The 23,812-nt window shown below is 33.6% G+C and overlaps 12 protein-coding genes across 12 annotated transcripts; 8 read left to right on the top strand and 4 right to left on the bottom strand.

Annotated features, from left to right (window-relative positions):
• The first annotated feature begins 111 nt into the window (after positions 1 to 111).
• On the top strand, positions 112 to 2,812 carry BX664DRAFT_328816 (WD40-repeat-containing domain protein). The gene is made up of 10 exons (XM_051544669.1): positions 112 to 275; positions 392 to 630; positions 817 to 941; positions 1,009 to 1,157; positions 1,225 to 1,283; positions 1,352 to 1,589; positions 1,678 to 1,819; positions 1,883 to 1,975; positions 2,051 to 2,359; positions 2,421 to 2,812. Exons 1-10 carry the CDS (start codon positions 160 to 162, stop codon positions 2,697 to 2,699), a joined length of 1,749 nt encoding a protein of 582 aa, XP_051401508.1. The 5' UTR covers positions 112 to 159; the 3' UTR covers positions 2,700 to 2,812.
• Positions 2,813 to 2,923: 111 nt separating this feature from the next.
• On the top strand, positions 2,924 to 4,142 carry BX664DRAFT_357533 (uncharacterized protein). The gene is made up of 2 exons (XM_051547964.1): positions 2,924 to 3,460; positions 3,545 to 4,142. The coding sequence occupies exons 1-2, from the start codon at positions 2,947 to 2,949 to the stop codon at positions 4,084 to 4,086; spliced, it is 1,056 nt and encodes a 351-aa protein (XP_051401507.1). The 5' UTR covers positions 2,924 to 2,946; the 3' UTR covers positions 4,087 to 4,142.
• Positions 4,143 to 4,482: 340 nt separating this feature from the next.
• BX664DRAFT_328813 (40S ribosomal protein S18) lies at positions 4,483 to 5,546 on the bottom strand. Its single transcript, XM_051544668.1, has 3 exons — positions 5,464 to 5,546; positions 4,775 to 5,240; positions 4,483 to 4,572 (listed from the first exon to the last, which is right to left on the bottom strand). Exons 1-2 carry the CDS (start codon positions 5,464 to 5,466, stop codon positions 4,779 to 4,781), a joined length of 465 nt encoding a protein of 154 aa, XP_051401506.1. The 5' UTR covers positions 5,467 to 5,546; the 3' UTR covers positions 4,483 to 4,572; positions 4,775 to 4,778.
• Positions 5,547 to 5,559: 13 nt separating this feature from the next.
• Positions 5,560 to 7,179, top strand: BX664DRAFT_99705 (uncharacterized protein). Its single transcript, XM_051549831.1, has one exon. It carries the CDS (start codon positions 5,674 to 5,676, stop codon positions 7,078 to 7,080), a length of 1,407 nt encoding a protein of 468 aa, XP_051401505.1. The 5' UTR covers positions 5,560 to 5,673; the 3' UTR covers positions 7,081 to 7,179.
• Positions 7,180 to 7,604: 425 nt separating this feature from the next.
• BX664DRAFT_313143 (uncharacterized protein) lies at positions 7,605 to 10,824 on the top strand (the record flags this gene model as incomplete). Its single annotated transcript, XM_051542617.1, has 11 exons — positions 7,605 to 7,678; positions 7,745 to 7,785; positions 7,848 to 7,930; positions 7,994 to 8,417; positions 8,527 to 9,554; positions 9,630 to 9,934; positions 10,046 to 10,097; positions 10,167 to 10,389; positions 10,444 to 10,514; positions 10,634 to 10,713; positions 10,785 to 10,824. 11 exons carry the CDS (start codon positions 7,605 to 7,607, stop codon positions 10,822 to 10,824), a joined length of 2,421 nt encoding a protein of 806 aa, XP_051401504.1.
• Positions 10,825 to 11,003: 179 nt separating this feature from the next.
• Positions 11,004 to 12,436, top strand: BX664DRAFT_99661 (uncharacterized protein). Its single transcript, XM_051549830.1, has 2 exons — positions 11,004 to 11,263; positions 11,327 to 12,436. The coding sequence occupies exons 1-2, from the start codon at positions 11,126 to 11,128 to the stop codon at positions 12,095 to 12,097; spliced, it is 909 nt and encodes a 302-aa protein (XP_051401503.1). The 5' UTR covers positions 11,004 to 11,125; the 3' UTR covers positions 12,098 to 12,436.
• An 8-nt stretch (positions 12,437 to 12,444) lies between these two features.
• On the bottom strand, positions 12,445 to 13,769 carry BX664DRAFT_328806 (ankyrin repeat-containing domain protein). The gene has a single exon (XM_051544667.1). The coding sequence runs from the start codon at positions 13,714 to 13,716 to the stop codon at positions 12,502 to 12,504; it is 1,215 nt and encodes a 404-aa protein (XP_051401502.1). The 5' UTR covers positions 13,717 to 13,769; the 3' UTR covers positions 12,445 to 12,501.
• Positions 13,770 to 13,942: 173 nt separating this feature from the next.
• Positions 13,943 to 15,241, bottom strand: BX664DRAFT_277735 (Per1-like protein). The gene is made up of 3 exons (XM_051541373.1): positions 14,997 to 15,241; positions 14,827 to 14,916; positions 13,943 to 14,748 (listed from the first exon to the last, which is right to left on the bottom strand). Exons 1-3 carry the CDS (start codon positions 15,161 to 15,163, stop codon positions 14,046 to 14,048), a joined length of 960 nt encoding a protein of 319 aa, XP_051401501.1. The 5' UTR covers positions 15,164 to 15,241; the 3' UTR covers positions 13,943 to 14,045.
• A 51-nt stretch (positions 15,242 to 15,292) lies between these two features.
• BX664DRAFT_99634 (uncharacterized protein) lies at positions 15,293 to 16,977 on the top strand. The gene is made up of 8 exons (XM_051549829.1): positions 15,293 to 15,421; positions 15,491 to 15,562; positions 15,625 to 15,791; positions 15,870 to 16,065; positions 16,217 to 16,339; positions 16,426 to 16,441; positions 16,502 to 16,601; positions 16,676 to 16,977. Exons 1-8 carry the CDS (start codon positions 15,358 to 15,360, stop codon positions 16,787 to 16,789), a joined length of 852 nt encoding a protein of 283 aa, XP_051401500.1. The 5' UTR covers positions 15,293 to 15,357; the 3' UTR covers positions 16,790 to 16,977.
• Positions 16,978 to 17,308: 331 nt separating this feature from the next.
• On the top strand, positions 17,309 to 18,705 carry BX664DRAFT_294517 (methylenetetrahydrofolate reduct). The gene is made up of 3 exons (XM_051542103.1): positions 17,309 to 17,459; positions 17,535 to 17,901; positions 17,985 to 18,705. Exons 1-3 carry the CDS (start codon positions 17,373 to 17,375, stop codon positions 18,482 to 18,484), a joined length of 954 nt encoding a protein of 317 aa, XP_051401499.1. The 5' UTR covers positions 17,309 to 17,372; the 3' UTR covers positions 18,485 to 18,705.
• A 117-nt stretch (positions 18,706 to 18,822) lies between these two features.
• On the top strand, positions 18,823 to 21,121 carry BX664DRAFT_277726 (RIO1-domain-containing protein). Its single transcript, XM_051541372.1, has 8 exons — positions 18,823 to 18,967; positions 19,032 to 19,305; positions 19,366 to 19,501; positions 19,566 to 19,849; positions 19,911 to 20,048; positions 20,118 to 20,334; positions 20,406 to 20,555; positions 20,629 to 21,121. Exons 1-8 carry the CDS (start codon positions 18,850 to 18,852, stop codon positions 21,037 to 21,039), a joined length of 1,728 nt encoding a protein of 575 aa, XP_051401498.1. The 5' UTR covers positions 18,823 to 18,849; the 3' UTR covers positions 21,040 to 21,121.
• A 97-nt stretch (positions 21,122 to 21,218) lies between these two features.
• Positions 21,219 to 23,572, bottom strand: BX664DRAFT_328796 (uncharacterized protein). The gene has a single exon (XM_051544666.1). The coding sequence runs from the start codon at positions 23,435 to 23,437 to the stop codon at positions 21,332 to 21,334; it is 2,106 nt and encodes a 701-aa protein (XP_051401497.1). The 5' UTR covers positions 23,438 to 23,572; the 3' UTR covers positions 21,219 to 21,331.
• Positions 23,573 to 23,812: the final 240 nt, after the last annotated feature.

The raw sequence follows: 23,812 nt of genomic DNA, 5'->3' as shown, positions 1-23,812 counted from the left end.
GCCATTTTGATTTTTTATATGTCATCGGTAGTTCAATTTTGAAATCTTTGAACACCATTCCTTCCTGTCTTTAGATATTTTTTCTTGTTCTTTTTTCTTGTTCTATTTTTATTTTTCTTTTTTCATTTTTTTTTTTCCTTTTCTTCGCTCCATATTATAATGTCAAATAAAACTACGATTACAACCGATGATTTACCAACAAAACCAGATAATGACTCTAGACTTTGGAATAGAGGTGGTATTTCAGATAGTGTATCAGCTAGACGACGGCGAAGGTAAAAAACTTAAAACACTATAGAAAAAAAAAAAGAAATAAAATCAAACGACCAGTTACTAACTTGTCTATTTGTTTTTTTTTGTTTGTTTTTCTTTTCTTTATCTCTTCATATAGCCTAGCAACTTACAATCAAAATGTTGGAGTACACACTTCCGTTATTCGACCAACAGAAGATATATTCAATGCTAACGACCCACAATTAAAAGATGATATCTTGGCTATTATTATGCAGTACTTATCTGACGAAGGTTACCATGCATCACAATCAGTACTATACGATGAAGCCAATGTCAAATGGAAAGAACGTGAAGAAAGAACCATAGAAGTGAAAAGACTAAGAAAAGCAATCTTAGGTAAGATATACATATATATATATACAGTGAGATCACTAGTTACGAAAACATAATAATAATAATAATAATAATAATAATAATAATAATAATAATAATAATAATAATAATAATAATAATAATAATAATAATAATAGTCTTTACTAATATTATTGTTCTTTCTCTCTCTTTTTTTTTTTGTTATATTAGATGGTGACTGGCAAGAAGCGGAAAAGCTATGTACGAAACCACTAGTGAAAAACCACCGCTCGTTCTTATATTCTGTTTACAAACAACAATATTTAGAATATATTGATCGCCGAGAAATTCAAAAGGTAGGTTAATGTATTGGGAAAATGTGTGAAAAACCTTTCTAAATTTTGGAGGATTTATGGGATTTAGGCATTTACATTTCTTAACAAACGATTAAAGCCATTGGAACATTTACAAACAAAACCAAATGAATTCAAGGATATGTGCTACCTATTGACAACGAAATCTATTCCTGAAGTACAAAGTTTCCGAAACTGGGAAGGTATTATGTCAGCAAGGTAATTTCAGAGAGTATCAAATGTTTGTGCAAGGATAAAGATAAATACTTAACTTTTTATTTCTTAGGGAAAACTTGGTGGATCAACTTCAAAATATGCTTGATTTCGAAACAGCGGATCGAAATGGTAAGAAATTTATTTATTGATATTAGAATTGTTCATCTATTTGTTTTTCTTTTATATACAACATATAGGTAGCCGATATATTCCACCTCATCGATTATTGACTTTATTACGACAATCTGTTGCTTATCAAATTGAATTTTCTCGTTACCATCCCAAAATTGCTCCTGCTGTCAACTCTTTATTAGAAGATTATACCAGTTTTGTTATTCCCAATGCTGTTGGTGCTACTTTATCAGGTCACAAAGGAAATGTCAAATGTGTTGAATTTATTGGAGATGAAGGACGAACAGCAGTGTCAGGGTCAAGGTAAATTTAAACTAGGAAATATATTTATATATTATTATTATTATTATTATTATTAAAAATCTTTTTCTTCTTTTTATTGAAAAAATAGTGACAATACACTTCGTATTTGGGATGTTGAATCAGCAGAATGTCTAGACGTTTTGGAAGGTCATCAATCAAGAATATGGGATGTTTCAGCAACACAACATGGTGATTATATTGCAAGTGCTAGTGGTGATGGATTAGTCAAGGTAAAAAAGAAAGAATAATGGAGGATGAATTCAAAAAGAAGTGATTGACATTGTTTATATTAGATCTGGAGTTTAAAAGATACAAAGGCATCTTGTACAAATACTTTACACGGTCATAGTGGTGATGTATACTCTGTCAAATATCATCCGAATGAGGTAAATAAATAAATAAAGAAAAAAGTTATTGAATAAATATGTTGTAATAGGTATTCATCTTTTATTTCTATTTAGGATCATGTTGTTTCTGGTGGTTATGATAAAACAGTTCGTATGTTTGATGTGAATACTGGTGCTATTGTCAAGACTTTCCAAGGACATCAATTAGCAGTTACAAAAACAATATTCAATCCATTAGGTAACTTAGTTATTAGCGGCTCCAAAGATAACACTATCAAGTTTTGGGATATTGTATCTGGATTATGTATTCGAACGATCTCTTCTCATTTGGGTGAAGTGACATCAGTTGAAATGAATTCAAGTGGCACGTTGTTACTCAGTAGCTCCAAGGATAATTCTAATCGTTTATGGGATGTGCGAATGGTAAGAAAGAAAAGAAGAAACATTGATGAAATGAAAGTTAAATGAATTTTATGTATGATAGGTTAAACCTTTACGAAAACTGAAAGGTCATCAAAATACATCCAAGAATTTTATACGATCTAATTTTGCAGACAACAATCTTATCGTGGGTGGATCGGATGATGGTATTGTTTATATATGGGATCAAGAAACTGGTGAAGTATTGCAAAAACTTCGTGGACACAATGGTGTGGCGTATGAAGCGAATTGGAATTCCAAACAAGGTATGCTTGCAAGTTGTAGTGATGATCAAACAGTGAAAATATGGAAATATGATGAATCTGTGCCGATGAATCTTTGAAAACGGTCAACAGTTTAGTTTAGATAGAATAGATTATTTTGTATAGTTTTTGAATAATAATATTAATAATAATAATAAAAAATTCAACTTGGTTACCCTTGTAGTAAGCTGCCAAAAAAATCATATCCAGTCGATCTATTTTTAAAGTTGGAAATGCCGAACACTGCAGTAAAAAAAAAAAAAAAAAAAAAAAAAAAAGGGATCTCCCGACTTCCTTTCTCTTTCTTTTCTCTGCAACAACAATTGAATGAATATGGACGACTCGTCACCAACTGTTGAATTCTATCAAAAAGCACGTTGTACTTGCGACAACAGGAAAGAGTCACATGGATCTCAAGAAGCCGACATTTGGAAGTATGCTGTAGAACAAGTCAAGAAAGAAATGTTTTCGTCCACAAGTATAGCTGTACCATCTCCAAGTGATTATCTCTATGAACACTACAATCCTTCTCGTGAACGATGTGATTACTGCAAAAGTTATGCCTCAAGTTTTAAATTCAATTCTGATCCTTTTGGTCCTATAGATGCTTTTAATTATCGTCGGCAGCGTTCCAACCATCTGGTGTTTCGACTGATCCATATGCTCGACCTTCGGGAAACAAACTTCTTACGGATTAGTGATGGTGTCTTTGTTCTTCAACAAACAGAATCACAACAACATCATCCAATGGCTCGAGAACAACAACAACAAAAGCAGCAACTGTCTGAAAGAATTGACTCATTTTTGAACGACGCGTCTTCTCTATCACCATACATTGAAGGTAATGATAACCTTCTTCTTGTGCATATTTGAATTGAAACTTCAATTAATAATCTTTCTTTTTTATTCTCGGGACCGAATTTAGATATTTCATCATCGATATTCACCTTTAATTACAATGATATGCCTGGATTGATCTCAAACAATTCAACAATGACGACATCAGCATCATCATCATTCATTCCCTATAGTTACACACTTGGAGTACGATACAGCAATATTGGAAACGAAAAGGTGGACATGATGATTCGTGGCAACATCCCTCTTTGGTGTCAAACTTTTTTATTATATGAATTTTATAAAGCATCACCTCCTGTCAAAGCCAACGAAACACGGACTGGTCTGATTCCTTTTGCCATTGAAATTCCAGTGACGTTCCGATCGATGATAGATAAGAATGACAATGTGGAAGATCCTGAACTACTTTTATGGTATGAACGATTAGCAATGGATACATCAGATCATGAATTGTATGGACGCAACAAAATATTCACAGTGGAATATGAAAATGCTCGCTTAGACATCCTCGAAAGAATGGTACTTTGTGATATCTCCAATGATCAAGCAGCTATCATTACAGCATTGGCAAAAGAGTGGGCGCGGGAACAAGGCTTCAACTTGACATAGATTATATATATATATATTTTTATCATCTCTGCCGGTCATTTCTTTTTTTTTTTTTTATATGTATCATGTTTGTATTATTTTCTATTGTATACATCGTAATAAAAATCACATTTTATGTAACTTATCTTCGTTATATCTATGTATCATCATGCACGCAGAAGCAATTTCAAAAAAATATCAATATCATCATGATTGAATCATCAGTGCGAATCATCATCATCATCATTCAACATCGTTGAACAAGTATCATTGAACTGTTTCATCATCATATAATATTCTCGAACACACACACACACAAAATCCATAATCATTCATTCTATCCACCAATCCAGTATCCATCATCTAAAAAAAAAAGGAAGAAAAGTTATCATACATGTTGCGTATGCAGTCAAATGATCATAGTTTAATATAATAATTTTATTCAAACAACAAATTCAAACATTTTCATATCCACAATTGTAAAGCAAAGACAACAATCCAATCAGCCTATATACAAGTAGAAAGAAACTGGTTAATATCAATATGACCGAAGTAATTAAAAATAATGATCATGACTAGTCTTCAGAAAACAAAATTTTCTCTTCAAGTATCCTCAGATAATGTAGATAAGAGTTTTTTTTTTTGTATATTCATCATCATCCTAGTCATAAAAGTAATAATAATAATAAAAAAAAAAAGAAGAGCTTACGAGTTTATTTCTTCTTGGACACACCGACGGTTCTACCACGACGACCAGTAGTCTTGGTGTGTTGACCACGGACACGGAGACCCCAGTAGTGACGAAGACCACGGTGGACACGAATCTTCTTCATACGTTCCAAATCTTCACGCATCTTGGTATCCAATACGTTAGAAATAACTTGAGAGTACTTGCCATCAATGATATCCTTTTGTCTGTTGAGGAACCAGTTAGGGATCTTGTATTGAGCAGGGTTTTGCAAGATGGTGACAATACGTTCCAATTCTTCGTTGGTCAATTCACCGGCACGCTTGTTCAAATCGACATCAGCCTTCTTGCAAGCAACGTTAGCGAAACGACGACCCACACCCTTGACAGAGGTCAAAGCAATGGTGATCTTGTCCTTACCGTCGACGTTGGTGTTGAGAAGACGAATAATGTGTTGGAATTGGTTTCGTTCGGGCACAACGAGAGACTATAAAAAAAAAAAAAAGAAAAGGGTAAGTCATACTACATTCGTCTCATTCTTTATATCTACACCAAAAACTCTAAATGTATCCATCCATCCATCCATCCATCCATTTTCTTTTTTTTCTATTTTTTTTTAAATCCATAATTATCCATCCGTTCACTCTATATGTTCTATATCCTTTTTCTTTTCCTATATCTAGTTCATATCGTATCGTCTTCTTCTTTACCATGATGCTGCTGTAAGTTGTAAAAGAGGAGGGTCTATTCAATGCCACTCTGAAAATTTCAAGTTTTGCCCAAATCGCACTTTCAAATACCGCTTATTTTTTTTTTTTTTGATCAGAAACAAGTTGAAACAGCATTATCCCGCAGTATTCCTTTTTTTTTCTTAATTTTTTTTTTCTTTTCTTTCTTTAACTTATATACCATGTTCGATTATGCCTAGTGGAAGAAAATACAAATATAAACATCAATATTCATCATTGCATAATGGTCACAACATCAAGAATAACGGTTCTGAACCAACAAGTTCGGTGACGGAGAAGTTAGCAACATTACGATTGGAACAAGCAAGAGCAGAAGCAAATCGAGAACGAAGACGACGATATGATTCTACTTTAACAGGTACTATTCAACAACAACAACAACAACGGCAACAACAAATAACCATGATGGACCCAATGTCTTATTGGATGCAACCTCGACCTCCTGCAATGACATTACCAAACAATGATAATCCACCAACAGTGACACCACCTTATACTAGACCAGCTGCAGGTCCACCACCACCACCATCTTGGACTGCTGCTAGTAGAAGAACTCATGCGTCTACTAACTCTACTACCTCTATTTCTTCAAGAATTAAACAACAACGACGATTACAACTGAAACATGGTAGTGAACTTTCTTTTTCTGTTCAGAGTTTAATGTCACTTTGTTGTTGTCAACTCGCTGATACTCTCTCTTCTTCTTCTTCTTCTTATACTTCTCAATTGGCTCAACAATTCAAATGTATACCCAGTCATGTCAAACAAATCTTACTTTATGAATGGTCCTTTCTTGGAAACGATGGTGATAGATCTTTACTGACTGACAATACGTTGACTATGTTTCAAAAGACTGAATACGAAGAATTGTGGTTGGAAGGTAGTTGTATTTCATTGGAACGATTGATTCAGGCATTTTGGAAGGTAGATATGATACCAATGACAACAACATCAATAACGACGAAACAAGAGGAACCAGTGGATGATTGGGAAGATCTGTTATTAGATGACGAAAAGACGGGAAATGAAAGAAAAGGCGATAGCAATGATGATATTCCTCAGTTTATATTGGATTTAAATCAGCAAGAAGAAACTGGACAATGGTTACATTTATATCAAGTGATGAAAGTACTACGACCAGAGATCGAAAATGTGATCTATACACCAAGAGTATCATATACTTTATCAACACCATTCTTAGGTCGTACATTGGTATCATTAAATATTTCATTTATGCATTTGACGAATAAGACACCATGGATCACATTGGCTTATCTTGTGGCAACAACAGTACCAAATTTATTATGGCTTTATTCAGCAGGATGTTTTGATATGATACAAGGACCACCAGCTATGATGATATTCTCTCGTGGTTTACGCAAATTAAAATTTTGGGATCTTGGTTATTATGACTGGTTACAACCGGATCTACTGACTTCTGTGATCGATTGGGGACGGGATTTAAGGGAATTGAATACTTTATGTCTGACGAACAACAACAACAACAATGAAATAAGTTTAGAAACTATAAGAAGATGGTTCAAGGAACATCAATTATCAAGAATTATAATTAGTTAAAGAAATGTTTGAATATATACATATATATTTTTAGATTAGATTTAGTTTAGTCATTCTTTATGATATGAAAATAATAAAAGAAGATCATTTGGAATTACCCAATCTGGGATTGAACTACATACAGAATGTAGAAATCATTGGATGAATTTTTTTTCATTTTTTTTCTTTTCTTCGAACTTTTTCTTTTTCATTTCTTTTTTTTTTTTTTTTTCCCTTCTCTCTCTCCTTTTCCCCTTTTTCCTTTTTGTCATTTCATTATTACCTTTATATATATGGACCCTTTTTATTTAATCAATATATTACAATCAATAAATATTTTATTTTTTTTATGTATTCTTTTTTCTATTACGACATTGACAAATGCATGTGGGATGTAAGGAAAGAAAAGATAGAACTTTTTTTTTTATCAATTGTAACACAAAACGTATGCTAATCGCTCACTATATGATTTTTTTTTTTTTGTTAGTGTTGTTCATAATGAAATATCGTATAGGTCAATAGAACTTTTTAGTCCTAGAAATAGTATGGAATCAAAATATAAGCAACTTTTGACATCTTTTCCTGGTTTTATGCAATCTGGTTCATTTTTTCCTGATTGGTAATTTTTTTTTTTGTTTGATTTTATTTTTCTTTTCTAAAATTAAAAGATTATATATATATTTAGGGGATATCAATGTTTAGGTTACAATCAACAATCTGAAGATGGTAATATCAATCATAAACTATTTTACTTTGAAATTTATCTTTTTTTTTTTTTTGGATAATAGCACATTGGGCTCCTTTTATCAAAACAGCTATTAATTATGTTCGTGATACTTATCCTCAACCATGGACAGATCCTCATATTCAAGTAAATAGATAGATAATCAATCAAGAAAATGAAATGAATGAATTAATATTTTCTTTTTTTTAGGGTCTTATCGTATTTATTTTCGCTATCATGTCACATGATGTAGCAGATGTCAAATGGCATTCTTTAAATGGATTGGAAAATTATTTTATACAAGCAATGTCACAATTGGATTTTGATGGTGATTATCAAAAAGCACATACAGTAGCTGATACGGGGGCTGAATTCACTTTACAACATGCTGCACGAGTGGGATATTTAAATGAAACTTGGCAAGTACCTCTTCAAGATTTAGTCAATATTTATGAACTGTATTATAGTAATGATAATATATATCAACAACAACAACAACAACATTTGACAAATCCTTTTCGACCAATGATACCTTTGAAAGATCATCTTCGTTACTGCATGGTGGCGGCATTCGCAGGGGTCAAGTTGGATTTAAAATTTGGACAATGGATGTTTGATTATTATGGTGCCAAGAGTCCATTTTTGGTAGATCAACTGAATGATTATTACAAAGGAGGCAAGTTCCACCTTACTATTCTTTTTTTTTTTTTATTCATCAACTTACCTTTCTTTTTTTTTAATAGGATTACAAGATCTTGCAGCAAGTGTCAGTTATTGTTACAAAGATATGATTCATGCTTTTGAAAGTGGTGTACCTGACATACTTTGTGATGACTATTTTGACAACGGCTTACACAGTAAGAACAACTCTGTTAGATTTGAATATCATACAAAAGTACAACGACCTACTTTTCGTCATAGATGGATTGATGATGATGATATAGAACAATTACAACGGAAATACGGCATCATAGATGATTGGGACACCAAAAACGGAATTCTTACTTTGACACTCAACCAATCAACATTTAACGAGCAATATCATCATTTACTTCAACAACAAAATGATGGATCTCATCAACATTATAATGACAAGTTTCAACAAGTTATCATCAATACATCCTCAGCAACTGTTGATTTGTCTGTACAACATCTATTGGAGGAACCTTTTCATAATCACTGTCGCCCTTTGGAACAAGTTTCTAGTAGAAAAGAGGATAGCATCTCAGCATTATCTATTCCATCTTCTTTGGCAAGTTTTGGACATGCAACCGTGATTGGTGATTTTGATGGAGATGGCCATATTGATCTAGCCATATCCGCACCTTATTACAGTATTGATAACAACGATGGTGGTGTGATATCTTCTAGTCTCACAATGGCTGGGGCTGTTTTCATTTTGGATGGACAAAAACAACCAATGATACGACAGCAGCAAATGGATGATGCAAGAAATGAATCGAAACAAGTTTTATTGGGGAAAGATTCTGATGGACGATTTGGATGGGCTCTTGCTGTAATAGATATGAATAGAGATGGTATAGATGATCTTGCCGTGGCATCTCCTTTTGCTAATGGTCTTCAAGGAAAAGTGGACATTTTTTTTGGTAGTCTTGATCATGGATTGGCGTCTGAACCGAATAGGACCCTTCTATCCGCAGCTACAACAGAAGGTTGGGGGTATATTTTGGCGGGGTTCGATATCAATCAAGATGGGTATCGTGATCTTCTGGTGGGTTGTCCTTATTGTACGACCATGAACATACCTCAGGTACAGAAAAAAAAAAAAACAAAAAAGGAAACAGACAATTTTTTTTTTTTTTTTTACTAACTTATAAAACAAAAGGCAGGATCAGTTGAAATGTTTTTATCCAAATCTATTTATGGTAATAATGATGATAGAAGACAAGAAATAATACCAGATCAAATATTCCAAAGCAATACACCTATGTCATATGAACATTTTGGTTGGTCTATGACATTCTTCTCTTCTTTGACAAATTATGGTACACTTTTGGTTGGGGCTCCAAGTGCTAAAATAAACAATGTTCCTCAAGTTGGCAAGGTCTATGGATTTATTGTATTGAACGATATCTCATCAAAATTACAATGGATGATGCCTGGAAAAAGAAAATTTGAACAATTTGGAACGTAATAGAAAAAAATTCACACAAAGGAAAAACCTGATGACACAAAATTTTTTTTTTTTTGGATGACTGACTTTTTTTAGTTTCTCTTTTATTTTTACGTATACAACTTTAGTGTACTTCAAGGATGGAAAAATGACATGTTGGTGATATCAAGTCCTACAGAGGTAATACTTCTCTCTTCTTCTAAAGAGAGAGAGAAAAGAGTACTTATTATCATTTTTTTTTTTTGATAGGATACATATTCAGGTGTACGTAAGTATTGGCAAGGAGGTAGTGTCCGACTTTATGATTGGCGTGTATTGGATCGGGGGCAGAAATCACTAGCAACCGAGTATGGATTGGTCAAGAAAATCAAGGGACAACAAGTGTCAGGCCATTTTGGTGCCAGCGTAGTTTTCTTTCAAGATAAAGATGATAATGTTGGACTTTGGATTGGCGAACCTATGGGTTCAAAAGGTAAGAAGACACATTCAACAAGAATAAAGAATCTTATCCAAACTTTTATGATAGAAAAAGGAAGATTATATCGTTGGATAGTGAACAAAGAACGTCTTGATTGCTTGGAAAACCATGCTACTATGGTAATGATAGATAGGTCCAGACTTATTATGTGATTGGATTTTCTTAAAAAAAATGTACCCTGTCTTTTTTTTTTGTTTCTAACTTTGATTATTATTATTATTATTTTCTTATATTTTAGGCACGGTTTGGATCTCGGGTAATCAATGTAGGAACGGATGTTATATGTATTACTTCCCAGCACGATAGTCATAGTGCAAGGTAGGTTAGAATCCAAAAGAGAAAGAAAAGAAAACTACCAAATAAAGCTAATGACCTATTATTATTCATAGATTCTCTGGAGCCATCCATTTGTATCAAACATTAGTATAGTTTATTGTGTAGTTTTTTTTTTTTTATTTATTTATTTTTTTTAATACCCTTTAGTAAAAATAAAAAAAAAACTTCCATCTTTCTATTTTTCGATTTTTAAGAACCGTTTACTTATGTCAGTGAAACCATTTATTCATGCTGATCGAAAGACTTTTTGTTCGCCCTGGCTCCTCCAAGTTCGGCGAATGAAATTTTCTTCCCTTTATATAAACTATTTGCTCCACAACCCCTGTTTCTTCGTTCCTTTTCTTTCTTTTTATCCTTTTTTCCTTTCTTAAAATATCTATTTTTATTGTGGACTATGCCTGTTATGAAAAAACGACACCATCATTGCCATTCTGAACCAAAACTCTTTCAATGTACTGGTTATGGTGATTGTAATATGGTATTTACACGTAGTGAACACTTGGCAAGACATGCACGAAAGCATACTGGCGAAGTAAGTTCTATATCTATTTCTTCTTCAATATTTCATATTTACCAATTTTTTTTTTAATAATAGAAACCATTCAAATGTGTGGTACCTGGTTGTGAACGTACTTTTAGCCGTTTCGACAACATGATTCAACATACCTCGACTCATAATAAAACTCATGACAAAAAACGGGTACAAAACAAGCAACAAGATAAAACAACAACAACAACAAAAATAATGGAAAGAACAAAAAAACAACCTCCCAAACTTTTGGCTCCTCTCCTATCACCAACAATCCAATCACATATCTCCTTACCTGTATCACCTTCAGCAGAACCAGATGCAATATCTTATTCTCAACGGCTCCCATCTATCAGTGATTATCGACCAACTTCCATGGGTTACTTTTCTCCTTCTCTGACTTTTTTGCCATCACCTAAAGAACTCGGACTCCATGATAACGCGCCATTGACTCCTCCACCTGCGGAATGCGATCAAAGTATAAGTAGTCATGATTCTTGGTCAACCATCAGTCTACCTTCGCCATCGATATCATCTTTTGATTGTCGTCCTTTGACTCGAAATTTGTCTACAGTGGAATTGGCTTTGCCTATACAAGATCTCTCTGTGACTCATGGTCTAGGTGTAAATGGTATCCTTCCTTTGACTTTGAATGAATTTGAAGCTTTACAAGGTATTTCTCGATTATATTCGTCTCAACGTCCATCATCATCATCATCATCATCATCATCATCAAGAACCACTTTTATGTGCATCGGTGGCAGTCAAGTCAATTCTTTTCGACAACATTTGGCTTTAGCTCATGAATCAAGTTCCCGTTTATCTCTCCAACATTAGTCTCTCTTCATCTCCAAAAAAAAAAAAAAATTCCCCCTACCCTTTTATCTTCATTCCCCCCTCTAATCTTTATATATAGTATATATATTTATTATTATTATTATTATCTTGAATTTTTCTATCTTCCCCTTCTCTATTATCCATTCACTTAACTTTTTTTTTATTATTATTTTTTATCAATTTTCCAAACATACAACCCTCTTATTTTTTTCTTCTTTGTATATATTTCCTTTTGCACACCATCCATCAATTTATTGTCACACATATATCTTTACAGCTATATTTATGTATACATCTCCCCCTCTTCTCTTTGTATCTTTTGTAATAAACATGATTTTCAAAAAAAAAAAAAAAAAAAACAATATGATTTATTTCAAATAGACTTCATAATACAAACAAATATGTTACATAAAATAGGATTGAATCAAGGAGCGCATAGAATCGGATAATCTTGGTTTGTCGAATAAAGAGGAAGGATCAACAGGCATGGCACCAGCATTGGCCATGATTTGGACGCATGTAAGATGATTGAGTAGTATTGCTTGTTGCAGACCATGCAAGGCAAGAGGAGAATTTGCATCAGCACCTTTGGATAATAAGGACATCGTCACCGTTGCATGACCAGCTACCAAAGCTTCATATAAAGGCATTCCATTTCCACAATTGACCATATCTTGTACCCTATCGGTGGCATGAATCAAACAATCCACAGTCGTTACATCTCCATGACGACAAGCCAGACGTAAAGGTTCATCTTGTCGACAACGAGGATCGGCACCAGCGGCGAGTAAGAGTTGGATGGTGGTAAGATCATTGTTTTGGACAGCACATAGAAGACTTGCGTTTCGATTGGCATGAGGATCAGCACCGGCCTTGAGTAAGAGATCGACAATGGTAGAGTGTTGTTTAAAAGCAGCGTTTTGTAGAGCAGCATCGTTGAAACAATGGATATCCGCACCAGGTAATAAAAGAGTCACCAGAGCTTCAGAACCAGAAAGACAAGCACGACGAAGATAACGTTCACGTTGGAAATGCGGGTCACAGCCATACCGAGAAATCAAATGTTGAACCATGTTGATATTATGATGAGCACATGCTAGCATCATCATAGTATCATCGCCATGATGTATTGACGCACCATACCGTTTGACAAGAATATCCACCATACGCATTCCTTCTGACATCATTGCTACCCTATTCAGATATCGATCCAATGTCGCCGAGTCTGGTCGAATAGCATCTACCACCAAAATAAACAGAGGTACATTGTTTTGCTCACATGCCTGCCATACAAGATAATCACCATCGGATCGAGGATCGCACCGAAACTTGAGTAAATGATCAACCACTGACACTGTCGATGCCATTCGGAAACTTTTCATACCGCGTTCACCAAGAGCAGCCGATCGACCAAACCGTTCAATAAGGAATTGCGCTCGTACAAGTGTTGATTTTGAAATACCATACATTGTCTTCATCACCAGGCGAAGTTCGGGATTCTGGGCAAGAATGAAAATACGTACCAAGAGTTCTGCTGGGAGTTGTTGGAACCCTTTTTTGATATGTCGAGTATCATGACATGATGAAGGAGAGGAACTGGTTATATTTTCAGAAAACATATAAATCGCATGGCCTTGAATAAGATGGATATATAAAAAAAAGGTGAGATAAATATAAACAGAAAAAGAAAAGAAAGAAAGAGAAAAAAAAAAAAAAGAGATATTATATCTTTTTCGGTTTCAGTAGCCGCACGAATCCTAGGCCTTGCGTCAATCTCAAGAAAAAAGATGAGATCTTTTTTTAAAATATATATATATAGCCAATAAAAATGTCATCCAAAATAATAATAATAATAATAGAAGAATCATGCTTTATTAAAAAAAAAAAAGGAAGAAGAAGAAAGGATTCTATAAAATTCTAAATAAAAGATACCCCATAGACATCATCTTCATTTTGGTATAGGTAAAGTAGTGGTGACAGTTGATTTATGGTATTTCATTTCATGAGTTGTATCCTTCAAGACAAATTGATACCAAATAGCCATGAGAGGAATAGTAGATAAATGCCAAAGACTATGAGCATCCAATATACGAAGAAGAGGAGGGAAATCAAGTAATTCAAGAGACATGGCCAGAGCGACACCTACTACTGAGATCAAGGCCATATAGGCAAAAGATCGACGTTTGTCATCAACTGTATATTGCTGAATAGACCAACCCACCCAAAGAGATAATTGAATCAAACCCACCACCACGGATGCAAGCATATTATAACCATAATCAAATCGAATCAATGATAAATAACCTACATGTATACCATAACAACTAACAAACACCAGAGTCATCCACCATGGAGGATGTTGAATATAAAACAAACGTCGTAGAGCATAGTATAATGAGTAAAGAATCAAAAGACCGGCACTGAAATAATCCAATTTTTCCGTGATAGCTGTATCGCGTGCATGAAACACAGTACTCCATATCCACGCATTCATTCCAAACAAAGCATACACTAACATGGCATTCTTCAAGTAGTAATTCGAAGGAATCTTTTTCTTCAGAATATGATAGTAATGATAATGTACCCAACCATTGCCAATGGAAAATAAGACAGATGCGGGTTCTTGAATACCCATCCACCGATAGAATGGCCTACCATAGATTAAAAAAAAAAAAGTTGAGTTGAGTGAGAAAACAAGGTATTCCTTTTTTTTTTTATTTTTATATTACCATTTCCCAAAGTATTGGAAAACTTGTTCACCATGTTCAAGTGCCTTGTCCGTGATAGTTTGCATACAATTATATTGACAGTTTTCTTTACTAGAAAAGAAAAGAAAAAAAAAAAACAAACTTATAATTAGGGTCAAAAAAAAAAAAAAAAGAAAGAAAAAGAATATTACCATGACCAAAATAAAAGAGTCAAAGGTAAAGGAAGTTGAGCAGGACATTGAGTTTGATTACAATGGTCAACACACTGTAAAAATATGGATTGTTCATTGCCTCTTGAAGCAAAAGTATAAGATAAAAAACAACATGATATCAATACAAATGTGATACCATACTGCATATTGAAGTAAATAAGAGTGGAAAAGAAAAAAATATAAAATGATTTCGGAAAGTGAAATCGTATTTTTTCATACGAGACAGATGGCAACCACCTCTTGTTTTTTTCGGCGCATAAATTGATTCCTTTTTTTTTTTTTTTATTTCTTTTCTTTCAATCTTATCACCTTTATTATATTAGAACCATCTTTTATCATCATGAGACCTCCTACAGTTTCTAAACATTTAGATCAATTATCTTATTTGGATGACTATATTGATAGTAAGTCAAGTTTAGTTTAGTTTGAAGTAATCTCATTCTTTCTTTCTTATATATATATATATATGTTAGCTATTGAAGCACTTCCATTGGAACTACAACGTAACTTTACATTGATGAGAGAACTAGACGGTTACGCGCAAGGTAAATAATTAAACAATGTCGAATAGTATTTCAAATGTTTTTTTTTTTGTTTGTTTGAATAGAACTCATGGATACAGCGGCAAGTCAGGCGATCGACTTGATTGACAATATCAAGGAAATGGATAACAAACGACGTATTGAAAAGTTAAAACTTTTGGATGTGGTATTAACAGAAACATTGAAACGTGGTGAAGAAAAAGTAGCACTTGCAAAGTCGACATTTGACGCGGTAAAATTAATAAATAAAGAAAGATATCGAGTCAAAAAAATATAGGATTCATCTATATTGCATTTTTTTTTTTTGTAGGTGGATCGGCATTGTAATCGATTAGATGCCAATTTGGTGAAATTAGAAGAAGATCATCCAGTGGGTAATCTTCGTATTACAAGTTATCCTGGTTTGGAACCATCGTCAAGAAATTTACGTGAAAGTATGGAATTTAGAGAAAAATCCTTGAAACGATTGGAACGTGAACGCAAAGAAATGAAGCCGGAGAAGAAAAGTAAGTCCATCATATCGGATCAAGAAATTATACTCATCTTTTTTTTTTTTTTGTACAAATATTATCCATCTCTAGCCAAAAGTAAGTCATACAAATATATAGTTAGATTGGATGATTGACTTCATTTTTTTTTTTAAAAAAAAAAAAATAGAACGAAAAATCAAGGATGGTAATCCTGGAACACCACCACCTGGAAATCTCATTCGAACATCACAAAATGCAAAAGACCAAAGAACTCCGAAATCCCAGGATAAAACAAGGCCATTCAGTACTGGTAAAAAAAAAAAAAAAAAAAAAAAAAAAAGAAAAAAATAGGGAATAAGGATCTTAGATTTTAATTGATTTCACCTTTTTTATTAGGCAAATCCAAAAAAACGTAAGTTAAATTTTTATTAACACCTTTTTTTTATTATTATCTTACTCTTCATTTATATAGATCATCCAATAGTGATATGAATATCGATCCAAATGAACCCCTTTATTGTTATTGCCAACAAGTTTCTTTTGGTGAAATGGTAGCTTGTGATAATGCTGATGTAAGGCTTCAAAAGAAAAAAAAAATATTATTGAATCCAAAATAATGATTTATTTTTTATTGTTAATTATTTAGTGTGATATTGAATGGTTCCATTTGGCATGTGTAGACTTGAAAACGGTCCCCAAAGGAAAATGGTATTGTGACAATTGTTCTAGCAAATCAAAGGGCAAGCAGCAACGCAAATAGGGGCAAATGATCATGATGGTGAATGATGATTAGAGAAACAAGTTTTTTTATCAGGCGTCGGAGCTGAACGTATTTGCGTGATTGTAGAAAATAAAAAGATATCATTGGCTAATCTCCATCTTTATTCTAGTTAGTTACAAAAAGTTTATTGTAGTTATTAGTTTTTATGGATATTGAAATAAACAAATACACTTTTTTTTTATTCTCATTAATGATTTTTTTTTATTTTTTGTTGTTGATAACTTTTGAATTTGTCGTTGTTGATAGATGATTATGATGTGATAAAGGAAAACCTGAAAAGTGGGATCTGTATTCATGCAAATAAAGAAGAAAAAAAAAAAAAGAGATGAAAGATGAGGTTATTCAAGTCATTTGCAATTTGATTGGATAAAATTAACGTTTGATATGCTCTACAGCGAATCAAATACATTTTACATTTAGATCTTCTTTTTTTTTCTAGGCAGTATAAAAAAGGAATGAGGAAAATCATTAACCCAATTTCTTTCTTTCTTTCTTTCTGTCTTTTTTTTTTGTTCTTGATCCTCATTATCCTTATATTTCTACTTTATATTTATACATCATCATGAAGGTTATTGATAAAATCAACAAAGCTGAACAAGAAGGACGAGTTTATTGGTCTTTTGAATACTTTCCTCCTAAAACAGAACAGGTAAAAAAAAAAAAAAAAAAAGACGATGAATTTATGAACTTTTTATTTATTTATTTAATTATTTGATGATATTAGGGGATTCAAAACTTATACGATCGTATTGAACGTATGAAACGATATGGACCTGAATTCATCGATGTGACCTGGGGTGCTGGTGGTACGACTTCAAAATTAACGACTGAAATTGTCAAAACAGCACAAACTGTATCCAAAGTGGAAACCATGATGCATCTTACTTGTACCAATATGCCTGCAGAAGAAGTCGATAAGGCATTGGAAGCTGCCAAAGCCTGTGGTTGTCAAAATATCTTGGCCTTACGTGGTGATCCTCCTCATGGTCAAGATAAATGGGAATCCTGTGAAGGCGGTTTCAACAATGCTATTGATTTGGTGAAATACATTCGTCTCAAATATGGTGATTACTTTGGGATTGCCGTTGCAGGTAAAAAAAAAAAAAAAAAAAAAAAAAAAAAAAAAAAAAAAAAGAAAACCTTCTTATCTCATTTTTTTTTTTTTTTTATTTAGGTCACCCTGAAGGTCATATTGATAATCCTTCTAAAGAAGATGATTTACAACATTTGAAAGCCAAGGTGGATGCAGGTGCTGACTTGATTGTTACTCAACTATTTTATGATGTTGATATGTTTTTAGACTTTGTGAAGAAATGTCGCGCTATTGGTATCACATGTCCCATTTTACCTGGTGTTTTCCCTATTCAAAATTATCAAGGTCTCAAGCGTGTGATTTCTTTTAATAATAATTATGTACCTGAATCTATTTGGAATGATCTCGAAGCTATCAAGGAAGATGATGCTGCTGTCAAGGAATATGGAATTGAATTGACTATCCGATTCATTCGTACCATGTTAGATGCTGGTATTAAAGGTGTACATTTCTATACTTTTAATTTGGAACGGTCTACTCGATTGATTCTTGAACGTCTCAACTTGATTCAATCTGTACAATCTCATATACCTACTGAAACTGCTGTTACTCAAACTGTTATACAATCCAATGGTGCTTAATCTTTTTTGTCTTTATTATTGTTTTTTCATACCACAATGTTCTTCCCTTTCTTATTATATATATATATACTATATACTTTTTTTTTTGTATGTTCAACCATTTCCCTCCTTCATCCTCTTATACATAGTCCCACTTGTCATATGTCGAAGAATACCTTATACATAATATCTTAACATATTACTTTTTATTAATAAAAATATCATTGATGTCTACTACCACTAAACTATCTTGTATGGTTTATGCAAAGTTACCTAGTGGCTGAGCCAATTTTTTTTTTTAAGGCCGTCGATTAAAAAAAAAAAAGAGGGCCACATTTTTTTTTCCTTTCCTTTCTTAACTTATTTTTTTTTTAATTTTTAATACAATGTCTTTGGATATCACTCAAGAGGAATTTAGTGACTTTGATGAAAACTATGATGATTATGATGATTATCTTGAAGATGAATTGAACGATGCTGATATGTGGGATACAGCTACTGGAGGTAATTTTATTTGACTATAATTTTTTTTGTATCATAAACTAATATAATAATTTTTTTTGTTTAGATTTCACCAAACAATACAATAAACTTAAACAACAAATGACACCTACAAACAATACAACTCAACCTACTCCTGCTGCAAATACCAAAAAAATGACTATTAAACCTACCATTACAAATGAAGAACTTGAAACTAAAAAGAAAATGTTAGATTCTCAAATGGAAACTTTGGGTCGTTTTGCTAGTCGAATTCATGTTGATCAATATGTACCTCCTCGTATCTCTGCCTCAGTTGCCAGTGATATCAAACTTAGTAGCAAGAAAGCCAGTGGCGATAAGTAAGTGTGCTTTTTTTTTTTATTTATCAATCACTCAATTGATTTATTTCTTTATTTTAGAACCACACAAAAAGACAAGGCGGATCGTGCTACAGTAGAACAAGTATTGGATCCTCGTACTCGTATTATTCTCTTCAAAATGTTGAATCGTGGTATCTTTTATGAAATCAATGGTTGTATTAGTACTGGAAAAGAGGTATGACTGATAGATATACCTTTTTTGTTACATTTGATTAATTTTTTTTTTTTTTTTTGGTTAGGCAAACGTATATCATGCATCAACAGAAGATGGACAACATCGAGCCATCAAAGTATATAAAACTTCTATTTTGACATTTAAAGATCGTGATCGATATGTGACAGGTGAATATCGTTTCCGTCATGGTTACAGCAAATCCAATCCAAGAAAGATGGTCAAGGTTTGGGCAGAAAAAGAAATGCGTAACTTGCGTCGACTTCATCAAGCTGGAATTCCTTCTCCTGAAGCTCTGGTTTTACGTATGCATGTTTTGGTTATGGAGTTTTTAGGTGACAAGAATGGATGGTAATATATTGATAATAATCACAAATAATAATAATAATAATCTGATCATGATTTTGTATAGGGCTTATCCAAGACTAAAAGATGCTCAAATTGAAACTTCCCGGTACCCCAAATTATACTATCAATTGATCAAGAATATCCGTACAATGTATCAAGTTTGTAAATTGGTCCATGCTGATTTATCAGAATATAACATCTTGTAAGTATAAATCAAGATGATGATAGGATATACTCAATTATATTTTTCTTTTTATGTATATATATTTAGGTATCATTCTCGTACTTTATATATCATTGATGTATCACAATCTGTTGAACATGATCACCCACATGCGTCTGAATTCTTACGAAAAGATCTGTCCAATGTCACTGACTATTTTGCAAAAAAAGGTGTACGTGTGATGAGTCTGATGGATTTATTCCAATTTGTTACGGATATCTCGTTTGGAAATGAAGAACATGTTGTGGATGAAGCTCTGGAAAAAGTAAAAAAAAAAAAAAAAAAAAAAAAAAAAAGAATGACGTTGGAAAAGAACTAACATCCTTTCTTCTTTAGATTCAAATGAAATTAAATGCCAATCCAGAAAAGGATCGAAACACGATGGAAGAAGACATTTTTATGAAGTCCTATATACCTCAAACTTTGAATGAAGTCATTGACGTTGAACGTGATACTCTTCTTATTGCCGAAGGTGAAGGAAAGGATGTAAGTTAGAAAAGGAAAAAAAAAATACTGAATGGCGATTGATTTTTTTTTTTTTTTTTTTGATAACGTCTAGCTTGTCTATTCAAATCTATTGGGACAATCCAACTTCACTGATCAAATTGAAAAGGTAGCATCCATCACATCATCTATAGACAAAGTGACTATCACGGAACCATCACAACAAGATATCAATGAACTCGACAATGATCAAAAAGATAAATTGGATAATACGCAACAAGATAAAAGTGATAATGATGATGATAGTGACGACGATGACGACGATGACGATGATGATGATGGTACTGATGATGATGATGGAAAAGGTCGAACCAAGGTGCTCAAGGGCAAGAAAAACGAAGACAAGGAGAGCAAGAAAGAACGTAAGCAAAAGGCCAAGGAAGAAGCACGGGAAAAACGCAAACACAAGTTACCCAAAGCTGAAAAGAAACGAAAAATCAAGACAAGTAGAAATAAGAAAAAGTAGATAGATAGATTATTTAAGTGTAGTATCATCATTTAAAATTTGTATTCATCACAATTGTAATAAAAAGTACTCATTTTCTGTTTTTGGATTTATTGTAGAAAAAAAAAGTGTTTTTTTGAATGTGTATACAAATGATAGAATGATGGCGAAATAAAAACAAATAATAATAAAAAAAAAATACATATGAATATAAACTACTATAAAAATATGGATAATACTAAAGAATATGTAACAAAAAGAGGGTGAGGAAATGAAAAGGAGAGGGGTATCAATAATAAAGGGAAGATAACATTCAAAGAGGTTCAGTCTTGATCTTGCCATCCAAAGAAGAAGAAGATGATGAGTTGTTGCGTTGATACCAAGCTGTTCGTAACATGGACAAAAGAGTGGCAGTAGTACGTTCCAAATCAACGGAAGATTCATCAGTAGAAGAGGTGATATACGAATTCAGGATACGATCCAAATAAATCAAAGTCAAGTCAGGATCAGTGCGTCTTGTCACTTGCACCACACGTAGAGTACGGATCAGATTCAGGCGGCAAATCATTGCTACATTTGAGTTTTGACAGTGGGTTTGGAGAAGATCGTACACGTAGGTCAGCACAACAGTCGCATGTGTCGGTCGATGATCACATTGTAAAGGATCCACCATGCTTAGAATTTCCAATATATATGTCCATCGATTCGCTGCTGTCAAACATCCCACCACCGTATGCATTTCCAAATTCTTCATTGTATCCTCATCATTCATGTTGTTCAATGTTTGTTGATGATCTTGAGGTTGTAATGGAGTGGAGGGCGGTAAAGGTGTAACAGAAAAATTGGATAAAGCTGCTTGTTGTTGAATAAAATGATATACATTTTTGATTTCTGCTTCCCTCGTCAGATGGCCTTGTTCAAAAGTGGCTAGATATCGTCGTGGTAAAAAAGGGACCAAAGCCATGATCAGAGTATTGCAATGAAGAGCTTCTAGTAGTAAAGGCGCTACATCATCCCTTGTCCATTGTCGCTTCAAATGATCATCCGTTTCTAATAGATTCAGAGGAAGTCGCAAATAATCAGGAGTGCTTGTGTAGGTTTCAAAGAGGTTTTGATCCATCGAAGATGCCAGAGCCTTGTTTGATTGAGAAACAACCATATATGCCGATCGGAAAAGTTGCATCTTTCGTATCATCACGGTCCGACAGTAATGAGAGAGTACTTGTACACGTCGAGTTGTTGTTGGGTTCTCGTCCACCAAAGGTTGAGGGAAATCCACATGCCAATCATTCACATCAATCCATCCTGCTTGCCCAGTTCGATTCACACTAGAAAAATGATCAGCACAAAGTATCATCCAAGCCAAGCGTCGTCGATATTCTTTTGTTGTATCATTATTATTGTTCTTCTTGTCCAGCTGATTGAGTTTCATTGCCAAAGCCATTCTTGTCGCGCTTGTCAAAAAGGTAGAACAGAGTCGTGAAGTGGAAAAGAGATCAATATGACCATGAGGGAAGAGAGACAGAATAAACATAGATTGTAGCACCGTGATATGAGGAACATCAAAGAAATCTTGTAATCGCGTCCGAGCCTGGGAATAATAAGCATGTGCCAAACCTGCAGATACCGCCGTATTTCCACGTCGATGAATCATAACATGACGAATCATCATGCAACTAATACTGAGTAACAATAAGACATCCAAAGAATGTTCATCGTTGTTGAATGGTGTAGGTGAAGATAATACTCGATCTGTCCTTGCCAATAGATCAGATACCTCCATAAACAAAGCCCCGTCGCACATAATAAACCATTGCACGCATTGTTTGATCAATTGAATTGTGTTGAATTGTTGAAAAATGTCGATTTGAGGTACAACCAATACTTGAGAGAGTCGTAAAGTTTCGCCAATGGCATGAGTAAGACCTGTCATTTGATAATGTTCTGACGACACAGTAGAAGACGGTAATAAAGACGACGAGAAAGGTTTTTCAAGTGAAGGATGTGGTTCTAAATTGGCGAATAGTTGTTCCAGTACTTGTTCCAAACCAGCAATCGTTTGTACTTTAGTGTCCAATGTAATCATAGTTGCTGATAAATTAAGTTTCCAAGTCACCGTCGCATTCTCATTCCAAACTTGATCATTTTCATCCGTTTGTTGTCGTGTTGTTGTAGGTGGTGAGGTGTATAAAAGCGAGTGGGTATCGGCATCAAACTCGGTATGGTTAGATAAAGAAGGCGTAGACACAGTTTTCCTGACATCGCGATCATTGATACTAACAGTGCGACTGGCTTGGATCAGTATTTGTACGGCTTCCTTCAAGAAATGACTCACGGGCCTATTATTGTTGAGTCCATCAGGGTGAAAGGATTCCTTGGTAGGATAAGAAGAAGGCGTATGACGATCTTGAGCAATCATAGAGTATCAAGAAGGATACACCAAGTAATATATAAATAGATAAATATCAAGATATATGTACACGTAAAAAAAAAAAGGGGATATTTAATAATAATCAAATGGAAAAAGGAAAGGAAAGGGAAATTTGAAAAAAAAAAAAAATTAAAAGCAGAAAAAAGAAAAAAAAAAAGGCGGAAAAAAAGAAAACGTGCGGGAAAAGCAGTCAATGAAGTACAATGCCCCAAAAATCACTGGCTATTTATTGGTCAGATCAACTTAATAGTAGATTGCAGATCTGAATAAAAATGGCAACACCAAGGAATAAAAAAGCTAAAAAAAAAAAAAAAATATGCTTGACAAAATAGGATCTTTATTGTCGAGATACATACACATACA

Source organism: Halteromyces radiatus (assembly GCF_025201355.1).
Source record: "Halteromyces radiatus strain CBS 162.75 chromosome Unknown BX664scaffold_3, whole genome shotgun sequence".
Classification (NCBI taxonomy): Eukaryota; Fungi; Mucoromycota; class Mucoromycetes; order Mucorales; family Cunninghamellaceae; genus Halteromyces; species Halteromyces radiatus.
Note: the sequence above shows the minus strand (reverse complement) of the source record. Positions and strands in the feature narration are given on the sequence as shown.

Coding starts and splice junctions, on each gene's coding strand:
- BX664DRAFT_328816 (XM_051544669.1), top strand. CDS start 160: ATGTCAAATAAAACTACGATTACAACCGATGATTTACCAACAAAACCA. Junction 1,284..1,351: donor CGAAACAGCGGATCGAAATG/GTAAGAAATTTA, acceptor TACAACATATAG/GTAGCCGATATATTCCACCT. Junction 1,976..2,050: donor TCAAATATCATCCGAATGAG/GTAAATAAATAA, acceptor ATTTCTATTTAG/GATCATGTTGTTTCTGGTGG.
- BX664DRAFT_357533 (XM_051547964.1), top strand. CDS start 2,947: ATGAATATGGACGACTCGTCACCAACTGTTGAATTCTATCAAAAAGCA. Junction 3,461..3,544: donor TCTATCACCATACATTGAAG/GTAATGATAACC, acceptor GACCGAATTTAG/ATATTTCATCATCGATATTC.
- BX664DRAFT_99705 (XM_051549831.1), top strand. CDS start 5,674: ATGCCTAGTGGAAGAAAATACAAATATAAACATCAATATTCATCATTG.
- BX664DRAFT_99661 (XM_051549830.1), top strand. CDS start 11,126: ATGCCTGTTATGAAAAAACGACACCATCATTGCCATTCTGAACCAAAA. Junction 11,264..11,326: donor CACGAAAGCATACTGGCGAA/GTAAGTTCTATA, acceptor TTTTAATAATAG/AAACCATTCAAATGTGTGGT.
- BX664DRAFT_328806 (XM_051544667.1), bottom strand. CDS start 13,716: ATGTTTTCTGAAAATATAACCAGTTCCTCTCCTTCATCATGTCATGAT.
- BX664DRAFT_277735 (XM_051541373.1), bottom strand. CDS start 15,163: ATGCAGTATGGTATCACATTTGTATTGATATCATGTTGTTTTTTATCT. Junction 14,917..14,996: donor ACTCTTTTATTTTGGTCATG/GTAATATTCTTT, acceptor TTTCTTTTCTAG/TAAAGAAAACTGTCAATATA. Junction 14,749..14,826: donor TTCCAATACTTTGGGAAATG/GTAATATAAAAA, acceptor AATCTATGGTAG/GCCATTCTATCGGTGGATGG.
- BX664DRAFT_99634 (XM_051549829.1), top strand. CDS start 15,358: ATGAGACCTCCTACAGTTTCTAAACATTTAGATCAATTATCTTATTTG. Junction 15,792..15,869: donor CAAAGTCGACATTTGACGCG/GTAAAATTAATA, acceptor TTTTTTTTGTAG/GTGGATCGGCATTGTAATCG. Junction 16,602..16,675: donor TAGCTTGTGATAATGCTGAT/GTAAGGCTTCAA, acceptor TTAATTATTTAG/TGTGATATTGAATGGTTCCA.
- BX664DRAFT_294517 (XM_051542103.1), top strand. CDS start 17,373: ATGAAGGTTATTGATAAAATCAACAAAGCTGAACAAGAAGGACGAGTT. Junction 17,460..17,534: donor TTCCTCCTAAAACAGAACAG/GTAAAAAAAAAA, acceptor TGATGATATTAG/GGGATTCAAAACTTATACGA. Junction 17,902..17,984: donor CTTTGGGATTGCCGTTGCAG/GTAAAAAAAAAA, acceptor TTTTTTATTTAG/GTCACCCTGAAGGTCATATT.
- BX664DRAFT_277726 (XM_051541372.1), top strand. CDS start 18,850: ATGTCTTTGGATATCACTCAAGAGGAATTTAGTGACTTTGATGAAAAC. Junction 18,968..19,031: donor GTGGGATACAGCTACTGGAG/GTAATTTTATTT, acceptor TTTTTTGTTTAG/ATTTCACCAAACAATACAAT. Junction 19,306..19,365: donor AAGAAAGCCAGTGGCGATAA/GTAAGTGTGCTT, acceptor TCTTTATTTTAG/AACCACACAAAAAGACAAGG.
- BX664DRAFT_328796 (XM_051544666.1), bottom strand. CDS start 23,437: ATGATTGCTCAAGATCGTCATACGCCTTCTTCTTATCCTACCAAGGAA.